The following is a 20,965-nucleotide window of genomic DNA, read 5'->3' as shown; positions in this document are numbered from 1 at the left end:
CACTCTAGTACTGTTACATATTTAACATGAGTGTCTATGATGGGAACTGCCCACAGACGCCCATGTTTAACATGAGCTTCTACGGAGCTGCGAAGAACCAATCAGCCGCAAAGCAACCTTGGAGCCCACTGCGGATTGGCTGGGGGGAGGACTTCACTGGCAAGTCCCCCAGTTCAGGGGCAGAGCCGCAAGTGTAAACACACTTGGGGCTCCTCCAGCTCGTTATGGTGTCAGGATATTGGTTTGTTTTTAACCCCTGGATGCCTACATGGACCGAAGAGGACGCAATCTATGACAAATTGGATGGAGAGTATAATTTATCTCTGCAGGTACCCTATGGATTCTATAGCAAAAGAGGACTGGCCTACGTTGAAATCTATAGGTACATATGTACAGTATGAGTGAATGTAGTATGAATTAAAGTTTTATTTTTCTAGGGTGTTAAGTTGTAGAACTACAAATACTAGTGTGCCCTTTAATGTCCCGCATGCTGGAACTTCTGGTTTTCCAAGTCCCTGCATGCGGGGGAGGCTTGCTGAGACTTGTAGTTCCACAACTTAACCCAATAGTTTCAGAATCTTTTTTTTTTTTTTTGCCAATATGGCTATCAGCCCAGTGCCCACTGCCCAGGGGAACCGGGAACTGCCCTGGGCTTCAGCCCGGGCAGGGGATAGCCTGGAGGGGGCCCCTTTATTGGATTCCCCACTCTCCCAGGGTCCCCGGTCTGTGTAGGGGTTAATGCTTTTGGCCAGGGGAACTTATTTAAAACGTTTCCCCCGGCTGTGCATTTACCTGCAGAATGTTCGGGCCCGGTGCTGGTTATCAAAATACAGAGGATCCCTACTCTCTTTATCCCCTGGATTTTGCGAACCAGGACCGGCCCATGAACCTGGTGCTGGTTATCGAAAAGGGGGACCCCAGTTTTTTTGCCCCCAGAATCTCTAAAACTAGGACCAGTTCAATGAGCTTGAGGCAGGTTATAGCTGGATGAAGGGACCCCACGCCGTTTTTTTTAAATTATAAATATATATCTGACTGACTATCCATGCAGGCTTCAGTCAAATACTAACCAAAAACATGTTCTATTTGACGGGTGAATTCGTATTCGAATTTACAAGCACTAATGATGGTAAATCTGCAGGTCAGAGAGAACACTACGGCTGCATACAACCGTGTTCAATAGATGGCATAGCCATTTGTAACAGCCGAATACTGTGGATTGCATTCGTACCCATTCGATTTTAGTAAATTTTCCCCTATGACTTATGAGAATGCAGGAAATAAATCATGTGAAATGGAAAGAAAACATATGGATGCTGCAGATGGAGAATTTAGAAAAGTTTATATCTGTGTCTATTTTCCAGAATGTCTACGACCTCATAATGAGGCTGTTGTATGTAAGGAATCTTAGTCCCCTCCTATATGGTAGACTGGACCAAAATCCGGTCCTCTGTCTTTTATAAACACATATAGCATAAAAAGGCTGGAGACTTAAATATTTCCCATTAGTTAAGTTCATTATACAGTATGTGATCCTTTATTGATAAAATAACATTTAATACATTTTAGATGACAAAATGGATAAATACAGTGGTGGCTCCTGCTATTGGGCTGCAGGACTGCAGCCCCTCCAGTTAAAACCAGGAAGTTTCCAGTGTAAAACATACAGCCAGCATCAGAGCTCCACAAGAGGGGGGTGCGCATTCTACCCGCAGGGGGGAGGGGGGTTGCGGAATCTACCTCTGGAGCTCTCTGCTGGCTGTCTGTGTCTCTCCCAGTCTTTGCGAACGAAGCAAATCTTTGAGACGGATCCCATTCAAGAAGGACTGAGCCGCCGATCCCAAAAAGGTGATCCGCCGCTCCTTTACTTTCAGTTTCGTTTTCTATTACAATGCATTTTCCTGATCCCAGCACTGCCACCTGTGGCAGCTGAGATGTACTGACTCCGGAGACTGAGTACAGTGCTGTGACTGCAAGTAAAAGAAAGAATAATAATGCTGCTGCTGCTAGGGATGGCCATCGGTGCAGATGCCATCGATGGTTGCCATCGATGTCGATTCTGCACCCAGCCATCGATCAGTGTTTTACTCGGTTATGTATGTTCTAATTTGTTCAGCTCAATGTTTTTTTTTAAAAAAAGTAAAAAATTATTTGAATAAATGATTGTAAGACAAAATATGCTTTGTTATTAACAAATTACCCCTTCTTTCAAAGTGAACTGTCGACCCGTCTAAAAGATACGGATCTTTTCACTGACTGATCTGCTGTGTCCCAGCTCTCGCTAGTGACCTGTTTTGCCCATCTCTATCCCAGTCCTCATGTGTCACATGATCAAATGTCTTTCCTGTCAGGAGTCACAACACCAGGCTCCATGTGGGACCTCCTCTCCTGTGGGGAGGAGTTCAGCATGTAGTAGCTTCCTACTGGAAGCTGCTACTGCCCACCAGTGGCGGAACTACCGAGGGTGCAGGGGGTGCAGCTGCTATGGGGCCCGGCGGCTGGGGGGGCCCGATGGACAGCAAGCACACCCCTGCACCATGCTTAGGTATTTTATTATTTTTTAATGGAGCCGCAGCCGCCTGTGTGAGGCGCTGAGCTGCTCGCCGGAGGGAAAGTATAGTAAAGTAAGGAGCCGAGCGGGAGGCGGGGATGACTCCGGAAGAGAGACTGCTGCTGCAGTAGTGCCTAGCTCTGGCACTGTAACGGCAGTAGGACTCGACTGACAGCGCGGGTCGGCCGAGGGAGAAATCTTTACAGTGAAGATGGTGGTGGCTGTGTCCAGAGAGACACAGCCGCTCACCGCGGCCACTACCTCCCCGAGCCTCCCGCCGGCTGCCGTCCATACTCTCCCCGCTGCCTACACCCACTGCGGTGACGGTCCCCGCCACTCCCTCCCTGAGCCTCCCTCCGGCTGCCGTCTATACTCTCCCCGCTGCCTACACCCACTGCGGTGACGGTCCCCGCCACTCCCTCCCTGAGCCTCCCTCCGGCTGCCGTCCATACTCTCCCCGCTGCCTACACCCACTGCGGTGACGGACACCGCCACTCCCTCCCTGAGCCTCCCTCCGGCTGCAGTGCCGTCCATACTCTCCCCGCTGCCTACACCCGCTGCGGAAACGGTCCCCGCCAATACCTCCCTGAGCCTCCCTCCGGCTGCCGTCCATACTCTCCCCGCTGCCTACACCCGCTGTGCTTCCCGGCAACTAGTGTTACCATCACCCCCACTACTCATGCTCACCCCCACTAGTGACAAACTTCTATCTAGAGACAGCGCAGCGGCATCTTTAATCTGCCGCTGTCTGTGAGCTAATCACAGCTCACAGATCGGCAGTCACTCCTAATTGGCTGCCGGTCTGTGAGCTGTGATTTACTTCAGGAGAGCGGCAAATTCAAAATTCCGCAGCGCTGCTTGAGTTCAGGAGTTCTGGGTCCACTATTCTGTCATGCTTAGGTATTTGGGTCTGAGACACTAGTCCCATTTGTCCACCTGATAGTGGCCCTGCAGCAGCTTGCACACCTGCCACCCACACACACACACACACACTCCTGCTATTGTCACATTATTAAATGGACCCCCATGCTCCTACATGTACTGCCCACCAGTAAGGTGATGGTGTACAGGCCTCTCATACCCTGTGACGCAGAGAGGAGCCGCGGTGCCTGAGGAGCAGCGTGGGACAGAAGATGAAAGACCGTTGGTAAGTTTGTAACTTGCATAATATAATCGGCTTTGCAGTGTGTCACATAATGTGTAATGGGCATTGCGGTGTGTCACATAATGTGTAATGGGCATTGCGGTGTGTCACATAATGTGTAATGGGCATTGCGGTGTGGCACATAATGTGTAATGGGCATTGCGGTGTGGCACATAATGTGTGAGGGGCATTGCGGTGTGTCACATAATGTTTAATGGGCTTTGCGGTGTGTCCCATAATGTGTAATGGGCATTGCGGTGTGTCACATAATGTGTAATGGGCATTGCGGTGTGTCACATAATGTGTAATGGGCATTGCGGTGTGTCACATAATGTGTAATGGGCATTGCGGTGTGGCACATAATGTGTAATGGGCATTGCGGTGTGGCACATAATGTGTGAGGGGCATTGCGGTGTGTCACATAATGTTTAATGGGCTTTGCGGTGTGTCACATAATGTTTAATGGGCTTTGCGGTGTGTCACATAATGTGTAATGGGCTTTGCGGTGTGTCACATAATGTGTAATGGGCTTTGCGTTGTGTCATAACGTGTAATGGGCTTTGCGGTGTGTCACATAATGTGTAATGGGCTTTGCGGTGTGTCACATAATGTGTAATGGGCTTTGCGGTGTGTCACATAATGTGTAATGGGCTTTGCGGTGTGTCACATAATGTGTAATGGGCATTGCGGTGTGTCACATAATGTGTAATGGGCTTTGCAGTGTGTCACATAATGTGTAATGGGCTTTGCGGTGTGTCACATAATGTGTAATGGGCTTTGCGGTGTGTCACATAATGTGTAATGGGCATTGTGGTGTGTCGCATAATGTGTAATGGGCATTGCGGTGTGTCACATAATGTGTAATGGGCTTTGCGGTGTGTCACATAATGTGTAATGGGCTTTGCGGTGTGTCACATAATGTGTAATGGGCTTTGCGGTGTGTCACATAATGTGTAATAGGCTTTGCGGTGTGTCACATAATGTGTGAAGGGCATTGCGGTGTGTCACATAATGTGTAATGGGCTTTGCGGTGTGTCACATAATGTGTGAGGGGGATTGCGGTGTGTCACATAAAGCCACACACCTTTTTTTATAATGTGTGCATTCTTTATTTATTTTTAAAATATCTATTGGAGGGGCACATTTTCTACTGTTCCCACTAATGGTGGCCACAAACGGTGTGCACTGGTAGAGAGCTGAGGTAGGGGGGCCCCATTATAAATCTTGCTATGGGGCCCACAAAGTTCTAGTTACGCCCCTGCTGCCCACTATACAGAGGACTGAAAATTCCTTCTCCACTTGGGCTGCCAGTACATGGAGCGATGACAGCAATAGCTTTCCAGCAGGAAGCCATTCTGTGCACATCACCAGAGCTACAGTGCTTCTATGGGCTGCTGTCTGTGCAGCCCAGCAGAAGCAAATCCTCTGCAGTGAGCCTGCCCAGACTTCAGTGAGTCAGTGTGATGCAGCTGAAGGAAGGTATGCATTGTACCAGAGAGGTGCATGGAACTTATTTTCTTTTTATAATTTTTGAGCCTCTGTGAATAATATTTATTTAAATTATAGTTTGTGTGTAGATCTTTAACAGGAGTATAATTTTCTGTACTTTAATTAATATTAAAGTTATTCAAAGTGTGTATTTTGCTCTGTACCTGTGTTTGTGTGCGTATGGGTACATCATTTGTTTACAGTATATGCACAAAAACACTGGTACAGAGCAATCAAAATCAAGGTTACTTTATTTCATAGTTTAAGGTGATTTAAGTAGATTATCTGTATGTTGTGTTCCATTTGCGATGAGCAGTACCCAGGCAATTGCAGGCCCCCTTAAGTCTAAAGGCAGGAGCCGCCACTGGATAAACATAGATGCTTAAAAAAAAAAAAAATTCCAGGTTATTTTCAGTCTTTTTTACAAGAACTTCACTTGTACTGTCAAAAAGGGAAACATGTTATACACAATATTTGCCCTGTAACTTAAACATTAACGAGAACCTGTCACTTTTGAGTAATACAATTTTACAAAATGAAAGCATAAAATGATTTTTTTTCCCCTACACTCGTAAGAGGCAAGTACTACACTGTATATGCAAGCTCAGAGACCCAGTTCAAGAGTTTCCCTACATTGATATTTCCTCACTTCCAGGGTCATAATCCCTCTCCGAGCCTTGTCAGTGGTTACATAGAAAGGATGCTCTGAGAGAAGTAGGTAGCCACCCAGGAAAGAACAACTCTCAAAGCAAATCACTAAATGTACTGTACATACTGTGGAAAGGCAGCCTTGTAGTGGAAGCAAACACACTGATTCTAAATTCCTTCACCTCTGTTCTATTTTTTTTTTTTTGATGACCACAGAACAGTAACTTTAGCAGAATATGATGTTCGAAGCCCAGCCACATACAAACAGAGACCTACACCCTAGTCACCAGCCATTACTGGCATCAGTCACACAAATGGACTGAACATATTTCTCCTCCCCCTTCCAAATTGACACCCCCTCCTTGCCTTTAAGAGACAATAATACTGTGTTCTCACGGCATTTCCCCGGGATTAAAATGCCGGTGACTGCAGGAACGGACCCCCGTTCTCACTGCAAGGCAAATTCCCGGGTGAATAAGTTCTACCCGGTAATTTGCCTTTTAACATGGGTTTTTCTGCAGTGTGAATGGGTCAACCCGTGTCTGCATACCCGGATCTCAAACACGGGTAAAAAGAAGGGATTTACCCGTGTATGAGATCCGGGTATACGACCCGTTCACACTGCAGAAAAACCTGTGTTAAAAGGCAAATCCCTGGACGACATGACCCGGGAATTTGTCTGCAGTGAGAACGGGGTATTAGTCCCAGGTGTTCTGATTTGGTCACTCAGTGCAAGTACCAGAAGGTAACACACATTTTATCCTTTAAATGCATGAATTTCCCTGGGCTTACTAGATAAATAATCCTGGCTCCTTTGTAGCACACTTCCCCAATACTGTTTCCTATACCCTTTTTCAAGTTTAAGGTGCATAGAAATATATTTTTAACCACTTGAGTGGTATGCCCGGGTATTTTCCTGGCTCAGCTGGGATGTCCCGGAAAATTTCCAGGCATACCACCGATATGAAGGTGTGTACCAGTGGTGCCTGCAGCTGTGCACCACTGGTGCATCACCTCTTCGGGGCACCCCACCAGTGTTCGCTCCCCCCTCCCCTCCTGTCGCTCCACCTCGCCCCTCCACTTCAGCGATCGTAAACACCGGAGCTCTCCTACCGCTGCCCCCGCCCCTGCCGCCATTCATTGCAGTGAGCAGGTGGTCGGCTTGGGGATGTTCAGAGCAGCTCGGGGGGCTTCGGAATTCAGGCACCGAGTCCGTCCGAGCCGACTCAAACATCCCCAAACCTGCTACCTGTTGTGAATGGCGGCTTGGGTAGCGTCAGGGCCTGGGAGCTCTGGCGTAAGATCACCGGAGCAGAGATGAGGGGGAGCAACAGGAGGTGGGAGCGACGGGGGAGTAGCCCTACGCTCTGTGGTGGGTTTTGCTGGGGCAGGACAAACCTGCCCTGGTAGGTTTGTCCTGCCCCAGCAAAACGCACCACTCAAGGGTTTAAACGTGAACAGCCTACTAGGCTTAATGTTTTTATGAAGTGAAATATTATTTCTGCTGCCCGAGAATTCTAAATTGCTCTCAAAATGTCACCACATTTTAAAACAACCAAACAGATATCATTACATTGAACTGTAAGGCAGTGTCTCATCTGTCAATCTTTTTGCTCCAGAGTTTTGACTCTAAAAATAATTTTAATAAAATATATTTATCATACAGAATGTCCTTTGTATTTTTCTCATCATTTTTAGAGACAAAACGCTGAAGTCTGACAGGAGAGGTTCTGCCTTAGCTGACTGCACCTCACTGGTAAAGCTTGTTTCGCACATGAGGTGTGGATAGTGTAGTGTGATTAGACAGAGAGTGGCAGCGGAAGTAGAGACAGAGAGAAAGGCAGTGGGGATGTAGAGAAAGACAGCAGGGACCTAAAGACACAGAGAGGGACAGCTGGAACGCAGAGACAGAGAGGGACAGCTGGAACGTAGAGACAGAGAGGGACAGCTGGAACGTAGAGACAGAGAGGGACAGCTAGAACGTAGAGACAGAGAGGGACAGCTGGAACGTAGAGACAGAGAGGGACAGCTGGAATGTAGAGACAGAGAGGGACAGCTGGAATGTAGAGACAGAGAGGGACAGCTGAAACGTAGAGACAGGCAGAAGGGGTATGGAGACAGAGGTGGTATGGAGATAGAGGTGACATGGAGATAGAGGTAAAAGGGGCATGAAGACAGAGGGGGTGTACAGAGACAGAAAGAGGGGGCACAGAGGAAAGGACAGAGGGGACACAAAGGCAAGAGCAAAGGGGGCACTGAGGCAAGGGCAGGGTGGGTATGACGATTGAGACATGGGGGCATGGAGACAGAGGGGGCATGGAGGAAGAAGGGGCATGGCAATGGAGACAGGGGGGCATGGAGACAGAGGGGGCATGGAGGAAGAGGGGCCATGGCGATGGAGATAGGGAGGCATGTAGACAAAGAGGGGTATGGAGACTGAGGGGGCATGGAGAAAGAGTGGGCATGGAGAAAGAGGGGGCATGGCAATGGAGACAGGGGGCATGGAGCCAGAGGAGGGCATGGAGGAAGAGGGTGCACAGAGGCAGGGGCATGGAGATGGGACAAAGTGGACACGGAAGTAGGGGCAGAGTAGGGACAGATTGTGCATGATGTGATCAAGAAGGTAGAAACAGCAGGTGCTTGGCTGCAGTCCCCCCCCCCCAGGACTCACACTGACATGTAGTAGTGCTGTCCGGGGACTATGTGACTAACCTGCTCAGATTGTGCGGTGGGGTGCGATGCACTTGTGCCGTGCCGCTGCGGAGCTACCCCATGACTCGCAGGATGATCACATCATCATCTTGCGAGTCCCTTTACATTACGCAGCCACAGCGTATCGCTGACAGTGCTGGCTCCCCGCACGGCGCACAGTGACAGCACACTCCCTGTCTGGATGCCGGCGATAGTAGCCCGTTGCCGCCGCACCTCTACACTGCACAGTCACACAGGAAGTGCGGCAAGCAGGCAACATCGCCACCTATGATAAAAGGGATCAGTAAACAAAGGGTGTGGGGGATTGCCTGCTGGGCTCACAGGCCCCCCAAACGGCCGGGCCCCATAGCAGCTGCATCCCCTGCACCCTCCATAGTTACGCCACTGACTCCAGCATTCCTATTGTATTTGAAAATGAAAAGGCACTCGGGGAGGTGACAGAGAAAGTCGCTTTTGGTAGAGCCGTAGATCGCTGCACAAATGAGCTTTCAGTATGCAGGATGCCAAAAGTTTAGAACTAACGCCACTGCAGACGTGCGGCCACAGGAGAGCTATGCCTGGCAATGCTTGCACCCAAGGCTACCAGTCTACTCCTCTGTACATGTGCATGCTCAGCAAAACAGATATGTGCCCCAGGAGGTTAGACTGGCAATGCTGGGTGCACTCCTTGATGGCTGCTCTCCAGGGTGATCAGCAGAAGGGCAGGTCCAATCTTAATAATAGATACTCTTTAAATCTAAACAAGTCAATCATCACAATAATTATCCCTGCAATGTACAATATAAGTTTTGGGAAAAAAGCAATATGTTAATGAAAGTTGTAGTTCACAATTTAATGTCCTTCAAAAATCTGCCAGGATACTACTGCCTCTGACTCCTGACTGCTAGTTGGCAAGTCTAGCCTTGCTGTTTAGATCAATGATGGGCAACAGGTGGCCCTCGATCATCACGTGGCCCTCCGAGCCTCCATTGCAACCACCAGCTTCTTCCTGCTTTGTTGTGATAGCTACAGATAGTCTGAATTTTATTATCATGTAGTGTTCAAGATTGGTTGCTAAAACTATTCAGTGTGCCAGGGGAACCAATGTCTTGTTACTTACTAAGTATTAACCCCTCCCTTGCATGCACCTGAAAAGTTTTACTGAACTAATTTGAGCATCTACCACTATCTGTATGTATGTTGTGAGAGGCAGAGAGGAGCTTGTATTAGGCGGAGATGCAGGTCCTGATATGCCACATGGAGTAGTCTGGGGTTGCTCCAAGGTAGGTAGCTCTTAGTTCAGATATACCAAGTAAGGAGCCATCATCATGTGGCTCCTTGCTGGCTAATTGTAGACCCAATTTAGGGTAACAGTGGTGTGGGGTGTGGTGCCCCTGGACTGGTTGGGCTGGGTGGCTTTAGTGCGGCATGCCCTTACATTCTATTAACACTTTTCCCTCACCAACACTATCTCTCTTTTATTTTAATTACATTTCATTTATCTCTCTCTTTATGTATAGCTTCGGCTTCCTATCACTAATTATTAACACTTAGTATCTCACTGGTATGCCGCGCTGGGCCTCCTAGCTTATGATAGTTTTTTGGGTGCCACACCCTGCACCTAGATATAGCGCTAGGGACCCCCAATATACAGAGAAGCCTTGACGCGGCTTGGGGGCATGTCATACACCTGCGCAGGTATATGTAACCAACATCTCTGAATTCTATTATCATGTAGTATTCAAGATTGGTTACTATTACTATTCAGTGTGCCGGAGGAACCAATGTCTTGTTACTTACTAAGTATTAACCCCTCCCTTGCATGCATCTGAAAAGTTTTACTGAACCAATTTGAGCATCTACCACTATCTGTATGTATGTTGTGAGAGGCAGAGAGGAGCTTGTATTAGGCGGAGATGCAGGTCCTGATATGCCACATGGAGTAGTCTGGGGTTGCTCCAAGGTAGGTAGCTCTTAGTTCAGATATACCAAGTAAGGAGCCATTATCATGTGGCTCCTTGCTGGCTAATTGTAGACCCAATTTAGGGTAACAGTGGTGTGGGGTGTGGTGTGGTGCTCCTGGACTGGTTGGGCTGGGTGGCTTTAGTGCGGCATGCCCTTACATTCTATTAACACTTTTCCCTCACCAACACTATCTCTCTCTTATTTTAATTACATTTCATTTATCTCTCTCTTTATGTACAGCTTCGGCTTCCTATTACTAATTATTAACACTTAGTATCTCACTGGCATGCCACGCTGGGCCTTCTAGCTTATGATAGTTTTTGGGGTGCCACACCCTGCACCTAGATATAGCGCTAGGGACCCCCAATATACAGAGAAGCCTTGACGCGGCTTGGGGGCATGTCATACACCTGCGCAGGTATATGTAACCAATATCTCTGAATTGTATTATCATGTAGTGTTCAAGATTGGTTACTATTACTATTCAGTGTGCCGGGGGAACCAATGTCTTGTTACTTGTTGTGATAGCTGTCTGTTATAGCTTGTAAAACTTGTCTGAAATGTTATTACAGTTCTGTTTTTTTTCCTTGATCAAATAAATTAAATGAACTTGTTACTGGATTGAGTAATGTGCTCCTCTATTAAAAGGATAGGCTGCCCAATGTGAACCCCTAAGTGTATAAGGTTGAGAATATAGGTTGAGTATCCCTTATCAGGACCAGAAGAAGTTCGGATAATGGATTATTCTGTATTTCAGAATATTTTTATATTTCAATGATGTATGTTGAGGTATCTTGTATTTATGTTGTACTAGCTGACCCGCCCGGCATTGCCCGGGAAAACCTTGGGTTTTTTTTATTTCCAAAATTGCTGAAAAATGTAATCTTACAGTATGCTGTGCCAAAGACCTAAGATTGTAATTTGTTAAAGATTCCACCATAATGTTAGAATGTGTTTGAATTGATACTCAATGATGACAATGAAATCAGGTGTGGTTGAAATCAGGTGAGTTGATAACTTGTATGTGTTGATGAATTCCACATCCACTCCTGAGATTTAGCACCTATGACATACCCTCCAACATCTGAGGGTCAGAAATCGGTACAAAATCAGAAAGGGACGTGGCCACACCTCCATTTCTATACTTTCAATGGTACAGTTTCTAGAGTGTGTAATTACAGGCGCTGAGTGCTTACTGCGCCATAATTAATTAAAAATTCACTGCTCCCTGCCACTGCTATAGGTATGGATATTGTGGGCATAATTGGTGTTTGGTACACCTACAGGGGGGGTCCTCAATTGATGGGATTTTCACTACAGTGTCACGGTCACAGTGTCACCGTAGCGGGATTCCCATTTGGGGTCCAGTTGGTCTTTTAGGGACCCTTTACAATCCCATAGGTCTCTTCTCCTTGAGCCTACGGTTTCCCTTAATGATAGTCAATCACTGAGGGAGACCGCAGACCAATGGGATTGTAAAGGGGTCCCTAAAAGACCACATGAACCCCAATTGGAAATCCCCCTATGGTGAAAAATTCTCATCAACTGCCACCAATATCCATACCCCCCTCCACCTATAGATTTCTTTCGCAACCGACCCCCATCCAAACAATTATCAGTTTGAATCAGAATTTATTTTTTAATTCTACTTTCATTTCTTGATTGTACTTCTATGTACACATATTTATTTCACAATTTATTGAGTAAATTGTACACTATAACGCAGGGGTGTCAAACTCAAATTCATTGGGGGCCGCATCAGCAGTTTGGTCACAATGTTTAAGTGTGTGTGTTCTGTGTGTTTGTTGTACTGTTTTTGGGTGTGTGTTGTAGTGTATATGGGTGTGTGTTGTACTGCATGTGGTGCATTATGTGTGTGTTTTGCTGTGTGGTCTGGCAGGTCCAATGTGTAAGTGTGTGAGGTGCACTACGTATATATGTGTGCATATGTGGTGTACTGTGTGTGTGTGTGCGTGTACAATGTGTACGTGTGTGTGTGATGTGTGGTCTATGTATATCCTCAATTATTCCTAATTGTTTAAAGCCTTCACCATAATGTTAGAATGTGTCATTCATACTCAATGACAGCAATGAAATCAGGGGTGACATTCTATGGGGTGAGATAAATAGACTTTTGCGAGTTTTTTCGCAAAAACGGCCGAAATCGCATTTTTTTCCATTTTCGCATATTTAATGAGCTCCGAAAATGTGAAAAAAATGCGATTTTTGCCAACAAGTTGGACACACTGGAAATGCGATGGCTGCTTTTCGCAGCACATCGCATCCAGATGTTTTCACATGGAAAAGTATACAAATCGCATATTTAATGGTATGCGATTTGTATAAAGTGTGACTATAATTCGCCCAAAAATCAGACCAGGTTCTGATGGGCGAATTATACAGCGGCTGCTGTGGTACCCGCTCTCGGACTGAAGAGGCGCAGAGATTTTCATCTTCTGCGCCTTTCCTCCGGATGATTCTATTGGCTGCCTAGCGGCCAATCAGGAGCCGACTTTCTCGGCTCCTGATTGGCCGCTAGCTGGCCAATGGAATCATTCTGAGGAGAGGCGCGGAAGATGAACATCTCTGCGCCTCTTCAGTCCGAGAGCGGGTACCACAGCAGCCGGGAGCAGCGCGTCTGCCGGAGAGGATGCCGATGTCGTCGCCGGGGACCAGGTGAGTAGGATTTCCTTCCTCAGGTACCCCTGTGGACTTCATCGGATCCTGGACCCCGGACCAGCCCCGGAACCCCAGGACCAGCCCCGGAACCAGGACCAAGGCCCCGGAACCGGACTCTTCAGCCCTGGAGCCCCAGGACCAGGGCCCCGGAACCGGACTCTTCAGCCCTGGAGCCCCGGAGCCCGGACCCAGGATCCAGGGACCGACCTACGGGCTCAAGGTAGGTAAGTATCAGTGTGTGTGTGTTATGTGTGTATTAAACTTTTATTTTTCAGGGTGTCAGTGTGTTTTATTTAACTATTTTTTGTACTGTAGAACTACAAGTGCCAGCGGGCCCTTTAATGCCCCGCATGCTGGGACTTGTGGTTCTCCAAGTCCCAGCATGCGGGGTAGGCTTGCTGGGACTCATAGTTCACCAGTAGAAAACAATAGTTTATCTTCTTTTTTTTACACAATCCATCAGCCCGATGCCCACCGCCCAGGGGCATCGGGGACAGCCCCGGACTTTCAGCATGGGCTGGTAAGTCCTGGAGGGGGGGACCCCTTCATTGGGGGGGTCCCCACTTCCCCAGGACCCCTGCCCATGCTGACCAGCCACGGGGTTAATGCTTTGGCCGCGGGACCTTATATAATAAGTGTCCCCCGGCTGTGGCATTACCCTGCTGGCTGGTTGGGTCCGGTGCTGGTTCTTAAAATAGGGGGGACCCCTAGTCATTTTGTCCCCCGTATTTTGGGAACCAGCGCCGGACCTTGAGCCTGGTTTCATTAAATCAAGTGGACCCCTATTTGTCGGGGACCCTGATTTTATGTCTCCAGCACCGGCTCAATGAGCCCGGGGCTGGTTATGCTCTGGCGGGGGACCCCGCGCTCGTTTTTTTATTTTATTTTGCGCTTTCCTGCAAACGTGCGATTTTCAGACATGAAAATCGCACATTTTCAGAACTAAAGACATCGCACCACCTCGCACCTATTCGCACTATTTGGCCCGTTTTTCGCATCTCATTAAATATGCGAAAAATGGCCCAATCTTGCGATTTGAAAAAGGGCGAAGTGGTGCGATAAAAAAAACGCGCATTTATCTCATCCCCAGGTGTGTAGATGTTCATTCGTCAACGGTTTCCCAGATCGTCGATCTTTTTCCCAGATCATCAATGAAGGGAAATTAAAACTTGGTGTTTTTTTTAAATTCTAAGTGAAATTTCCCAAAAACGGCTTTGAGGTGCACACCACCGGGTCCAGTGGTATCTTGATGCTGAATTTGGTGGCTCTGAGTGCCACGGTGTGTCCGCAATGCAACAGAAACGCACACACACACTCTTCAACTTATTATATAGACAACACATCAAACACATGAAATACACACATATATATTTTATTTGTGCATAAAACAAGGTTTCAAAACATGAAACAAAGTTTGTGTACTATCTCAGGCACTGAATTTGAATGCTAAGTAAACATTTTCTTGCACAAATTTAGTGGCGGTTACATATCATGTCCTCAGTAGTGCTGTTACAGATGTCCTAAGTAGTGCCAGTTGCATATCATGTCCTCAGTAGTGCCAGTTACATATCATGTCCTCAGTAGTGCCAGTTACATATCATATCCTCAGTAGTGCCAGTTACATATCATGTCCTCAGTAGTGCCAGTTACATATCATTTTCTCATTAGTGCCAGTTACGTATCATGTCCTCAGTAGTGCCAGTTACATATCATGTCCTCAGTAGTTATGAACAGTGGGGTAACTCCCTGAGGCAATGGAGTCATTGGCCGCCGGGCATTAGCCACCAGGGGGGCACGAGCCTGCACCGAGCCCCTGAAATTCTCGCTAAATACATCCATACGTGCACGCAGGGAGGTTTGCAAGTATGTTCAAACCCCCCTGCATGTCAATGCATCAGCAGGGGCAAGGGAGATGGAAGAGCTCAGGCGCACAGTAGTCTTTATATAAACCTGCAGCCACCTCCTAAGTCACTTCCTCTCGATATGCAAACTCAAGCCACCCTCCCCGCCGCATTCTTTTTAAGCATGTCTAAGCTGACACATACTGTAGTAATGAATAAAGATTATGAACTAGGAGGTAGGGCGCTGCTATAACACTTCCTGCTTCGTCCCATTAGCGAGGCGAAGCAGGAGGGGAGACCGACAAGATGTATTAACGCTAACTCCCCCCTCCGGTTATACCTCCTCCTGAAGACTTTCCACCAGCCAGTGCACTGCGCATGCGTGGGATCTCGCTGCTCTCGCGAGATCACCAGCGCAGCTCAGAGCCTGCAGCAGGGACAGCGCTGTCCCTGCTGTGGGCATAGGGCATCGCCGCCTGCAGCTGTCAAAGTCGATAGATGCAGGCGGTGGAGCGGTCAGCGATGCTGACCGTTTATAAATTAGGCAGGAGGCAGGCGCGCAGTATGAAATATCGTCCCTGCACTATGCCTCCTGCCACACACTGCCGCACGTTAGACACCCGCTCAATGGGTGTCAGAGATCAGGGGAAACGCTATCCCCTGCCTTAACGCACGGGGATAGCGCATATTCCCCTGATCGAATGTTAATAAATCTACCCCTAGGTCTCATACATTCACTGATACATTATATTTCAAACACAGAACAGAATCACCCTATTTGACACTATAACAAAGCTTGTTTTGGTTTGCAACTTTCCTAAGGAACACTGTGTGACATTCTTTATTATAGGCCAGCAAACATGTACTAAAGAACAGGAAACACCAAGACTAAAATAACAGCAGAACCCACGCCTAGCAAATAATAAAATATAACGCATCATTAAAACATACTGTATTATAAAAACAAAACAAAACAAAAAACCTCAAGGCATAGAGAAGCATATACAAAACAGCATTGTACTGTATATGCCTATAATGGTACATGATGCAGCATTGGGGTAGATAAGACAATGCAGCAACATTAATATAAAAGTTTTATGTATTGAACGTGTAACAATATTTTTTATATTTTTGCGAAGATCTAAGTTTTGTGAAGATCTTTACATGTGGTGTTTATTTCAGGTACTAGACTAGGGACTACGGCACATTTTACTTCAACATACTGTATGCTGTGTGTAGTACACATTAATCCTATTGCTTTATCCAACCCATTATCAGTTCCAAGCTACTTTGTGCTCATTTTCTTTTCCTGTTTGGATCATTAATGTAGACTTGTTATTTGACTTCACTGATTTACATCACGGGGGTGTAGTTGTATTGTTTTCATTAGTATAGCATTGCATGTTTGTCTGTCTATAACATATCATATGTCATATCATGGACTGACACCAGACAGCCAGGGGTCACATACAGCTCTTCTGATAAATCTCATTTCACCATGGGAGTCCTTTCTAGTAGTTCTGATTTCACAGAATGAGCACAGGCCATTTACACAGTCTACTGTATGTGGCAAGCTATCACATGACTGGATGGTGATCATGCCTGCCGAGTAATAGGTTGACCTATTGTTTTCTGCAGTGCGAAAGCCCCAGGCGGTGCTCTAGTCTCATAACATCGCCTGTTGGTTTATCACAAACTTATTGTGAGACCCCCCCCCCCCCCCCTCCTACTGAGATAAAGGTTCATTTTCAAGGGCCATAGGAAAAAAACATATATATACTGGTATATATATATATATATATATATATATATATATGTGTATACACACACTTTTTCATTGTTAAATAAGTATTTAAACAGTCACAGAGAGAGTAGTGGTGTAGTGATATTTATTAGGAGTCATGTGGTCCAGGAGAATGAGAATTACTCCTAAACTGTTACTATTAGCATAATACTCCACCATCAAGGCACGTCTCTGTGTTTAAATAAAAAGAGTCTAATCAGTATACATCTATTCCCTGATTGGCACAACTGTAGCGTGAATGATAACAACCATAAAGTGAACTATTTTTAATATACAGTACTCAAAAAATAAAAATAAAAACATACTGTAATTCGTTTAAAGCTACTGAAGTGGGATACGGTCATTTGGTCAACAAGAATAAGGTCAACAAGCATTAGGTTGACACCACTATGTCGACATGCAGGAAGGTTGACATTACTGAAGGTCAACATGGGGGGAAGTAGACATGGGTTAGGTCAACAGGGTCATTAGGTCGACACAAACATTAGGTCAACATGGGGTTTTTCACAGTTTTTTAAAGCCAACATGTGCCGGCAGGCGGTATTTCATGCCCTACCATCCACTAGGGCGTGGTGGGAGAAAAAAATAGTGTGCCGAGCGTAGCAAGGCACTGTGCCCGAAGCATGGCGAGCGCAGCAAGGCACTGTGCCCGAAGCATGGTGAGCGCAGCGAGCCATGCGAGGGGACGCAGTGTTATGTTTCAGTGCCCATGACAACTGTGTCAACATTCGGGTAAAAAAACTGTGAAAATACCCATGTCGATCTTTGGACTGTCGACCTTCCCCATGTTGACCTTATACTTTTGTCAACCTAATGACCCTGTTGACCTAACCTATGTTGACCTTCAGTCATGTCGACGTTCCTCCATGTCAAACTTCAGTCATGTCAACCTTCCTGCATGTCGACCTAGTGGTGTCAACCTAATGCTTGTCGACCTACTTGCTGTGTATCTAATGACCCATACCCACTGACGTTTGGTCTATGCTGAGTCATCGGACGAGTGTCCTAATGATAATAGCCCCATTTTCACTTTAGAACAAGTAATTTCACAGACAATACTAATGAGATTTTCTACTCTAGTTATAGATTGACTATATATTTTTTTTGCTTAGAGTTGCAGAGAAAAAATTCACGTTGCACCTGGAACCATAATTAGTTAGCTCCATAAGTAATGTAATAGTCTGCATTAGTTCACCTTGTTGTGTAATGTTCTGTGTATTTTTGTGCTATAAAAAGAGCAAAACCCAACAACAAACAATTAAAACCTCATAAATGATACTTAAGTCAAATCTGGTACATGCACCACCTGGCAACATATGCAGAATTCATTTCCATTCCCAACTTTTACAAATTCACCGTAGGTAGTTAAATATTCCTGAATGGAGCTGCAAAATACCCCACAGCATAGCTATCCAATTCCAGATACAAACAAAACAAAAAACCTCCAGACAAGTCGCGTATGATCTACTACTGGAAACAAAAGTGTTTGGACCCAGTAGCTTGATGTCTGTCTCCCACTGCCAAAGTGTGTTGCTATGGACACTGGATAAAAAACGGGACTAAGACCGAATTAAAACAAAATGTGCAAAGCAAAGATATAGTCAGAGCGTTGGAAAAAATATAATTATCGTCATTTAGTCACACATATGTTGGTAGGAAATAAACGGTTAGTAACAAACATCCATCAAGCCGAATCATTTAAGGGATGCCAAATTCTACGAAATAAGTGCTGTCAGCACTGGCTTGGGGGCTGAATAACAATGGGCCTGCCAACCAGCAACGAAAGGGTTACATTACTAATTAGATTACAGAAGTTTACAAATAATAACTTTACAGTACTGAGAACTGTGACAAATGAGGTACAGAAAACATTAGGAGCTCTAGAGCAGTGATGGCTAACCTTGACACTCCAGCTGTTGTTGAACTACACATCCCAGCATGCCCTGCATCAGTTTTAGCATGGCCAAATAGTAAAACTGTAGCGGGGCATGATGGGATGTGTACAACAGCTGGAGTGTCAAGGTTAGCCATCACTGCTCTAGATCATGTACACTGCAGTATGAACTTATGGGATGGACTAAGGTAATGCAAAGAGACACCGGATTACTACAGTACCTGCTATTGCTCACACCAGGAGACAGCTCCTGTAAAATCATACTCATTGGAAGTGCAGCTATTCTATAAAGGACTACTGTATGTAATAACTTAATTTGATTCATTCAAATGGTACTATAGTATAGGGTGATATTATTCTAATTAAAAATACCACAACCATCCTAGATCATGTTGTTATGCCTGAAAAAAAATAAGTCTTCATAAGAACATCATGACAAAGTTTGCATACCCAACCATGGCAGAAGAGCTAAGCTGTGAAGCATCAGTTTATACTAGGATGCAACTAATAGAACATATAAGTTTATACTGTAAGTAAGAATAAAACATGAGACATGTGTCACTACTGGAGACACTGCTCCAATTTCCCCAACAGAGCTACCCTGAGATTACCAATGTACACAGTTCCAAGACGCATATTTAACATCAGTAACTTAATCTGTTTACTGGGAAAGATGGGGGAAAAGGGAGCAGGGTAGGAGAACCAGGTGAAACCTTGTGTATGAAGCTTAGTGGATGAGATAGATAAATAGATAGATAGATAGATAGATAGATAGATAGATAGATAGATAGATAGATAGATAGATAGATAGATTAATATTACTCAATCATTTTAATAACTAGTATGTATTAGTGTAGACCATTGGTCTGTCTTTCCTTTTCCAAGGACCATGCACCTGTCACTCTGTGGTGTCACTCTAACCAGACCTGCTGTCAGCAGCATAGCCCTGCTCATCAGCTGCACTGCCACCCACTTACTACAGACCTACAGATCCGATGAGTGTGCTCACAATCATATAATACACATACATTGCATGCTGTGGCAGGCAGGAATAACAGCATGGCAATGGAGCTGCTGTACTTACTTGCACATCCTGACACCATAGACTTCTCCTCTCCCATAGCCGCTGCCGTAGCAATAAGCTCCTGGGCTGCATCAGAGGCTTCCTCCTTTATCTCCATGATCAGAGGTGTCTGAGCTTGGTGGCAGTTCTCCTGTGCAGCAGAGTATCCTGTCCGGCTGCCACTGGCCACTACTCGCCGTCTCCTTTCCCCGTGACTTGGCGGAACAGCCCTTCCTCCCCTGTGCGATGCTGCTTCAGCCAGCCCTGAGCCAGGGAATGGGCAGGTAGTAGCAGTGAGCAGCTGAAGTGATGCTGGGCTTATTACAGACCATTATACATCTAGCTTTCCTCTCCGGAATGATGAGTCCCCTGTTGCTTCTCCTTACGTCCGAGCTGTACAGAGCAATTAATGCATTGCAAAACTAGGTGGCGGAATGATCAAACTGGAATGTGGAATCCTTCCTTGCTACAGATGCTGCAGCTCTGCCGGCAGACACACTATTGTAATGAGGCAGCTGCAAACTTTACCAATAATTCAGTCCAGCAGCAGCAGCAATCTGACCAAGGGAACAGAGGAGGAATGCTGCCCCTCTCTATTAGCCCCGTCCTTACTGCTAAGCTCCCCCATATATCCCTGTCACGACGCAGCTCATTAGATCACTTAGCATGACACAGGGCTTCTGTCAGGAGGCAATAGGTTAAACAGGGGAGCTGCAGACCTCATCACTGTCCAGGATGTCTGCTGCTATTATACCTGAGACAAGTCAGGGATGCTTCATGACTGACCTTCTGGGAAAGCTGTGCAGCAAGCTAGAAAATGACAGCAAATACATTCTTCTTCTTTCACTTGCAGGGGAGATAATCAGTCTGCCAAAGTTAATGAGCCATATTTAAAAGACTTGAAACAGGCCTATATTCATTAAGACACAAATAATACAAGTGACAGCCAGCAGCTGCCCCTTGCAGGAGTTACTATTGAAATGCAAAGTAACTAGCCTCTGGCATGGAAATCTCCCCCATTTCATATTTTCCTTTGTCATGGTTTTAGAAAGACATTAAATTGTACTTTACAATGCTCTGCGGTTTATAATAAGATCAGTCTATGTAAATTCACTATTCATTTCAGGGAGACAATTTCCTATCAGATTTCAATTCCTTGTAAAACAGGGTATGTAGGAAGGAACATGACGGTATATA

At 46.0% G+C, this 20,965-nt stretch overlaps 1 protein-coding gene across 2 annotated transcripts in view; it reads right to left on the bottom strand.

Moving 5' to 3' along the window:
• The window catches only part of INPP4B (inositol polyphosphate-4-phosphatase type II B), a 512,352-nt gene extending 491,787 nt beyond the window's left edge, over nt 1–20,565 (bottom strand). For both annotated transcript variants that reach the window (XM_083173210.1, XM_083173202.1), the window contains exon 1: nt 19,790–20,565. In XM_083173210.1, the coding sequence (XP_083029336.1) occupies nt 19,790–19,886 (97 nt within the window). In that variant the 5' untranslated portion in view covers nt 19,887–20,565. The remainder of the gene's footprint in view (nt 1–19,789) is intronic.
• Nucleotides 20,566–20,965: the final 400 nt, after the last annotated feature.

The sequence above is a fragment of the Crinia signifera genome, chromosome 1 (genome assembly GCF_055691185.1).
Source record: "Crinia signifera chromosome 1, ASM5569118v1, whole genome shotgun sequence".
NCBI lineage: Eukaryota > Metazoa > Chordata > Amphibia > Anura > Myobatrachidae > Crinia > Crinia signifera.
The sequence above is the reverse complement of the archived record's forward strand: the minus strand, read 5'-3'. Positions and strand labels throughout refer to the sequence as shown.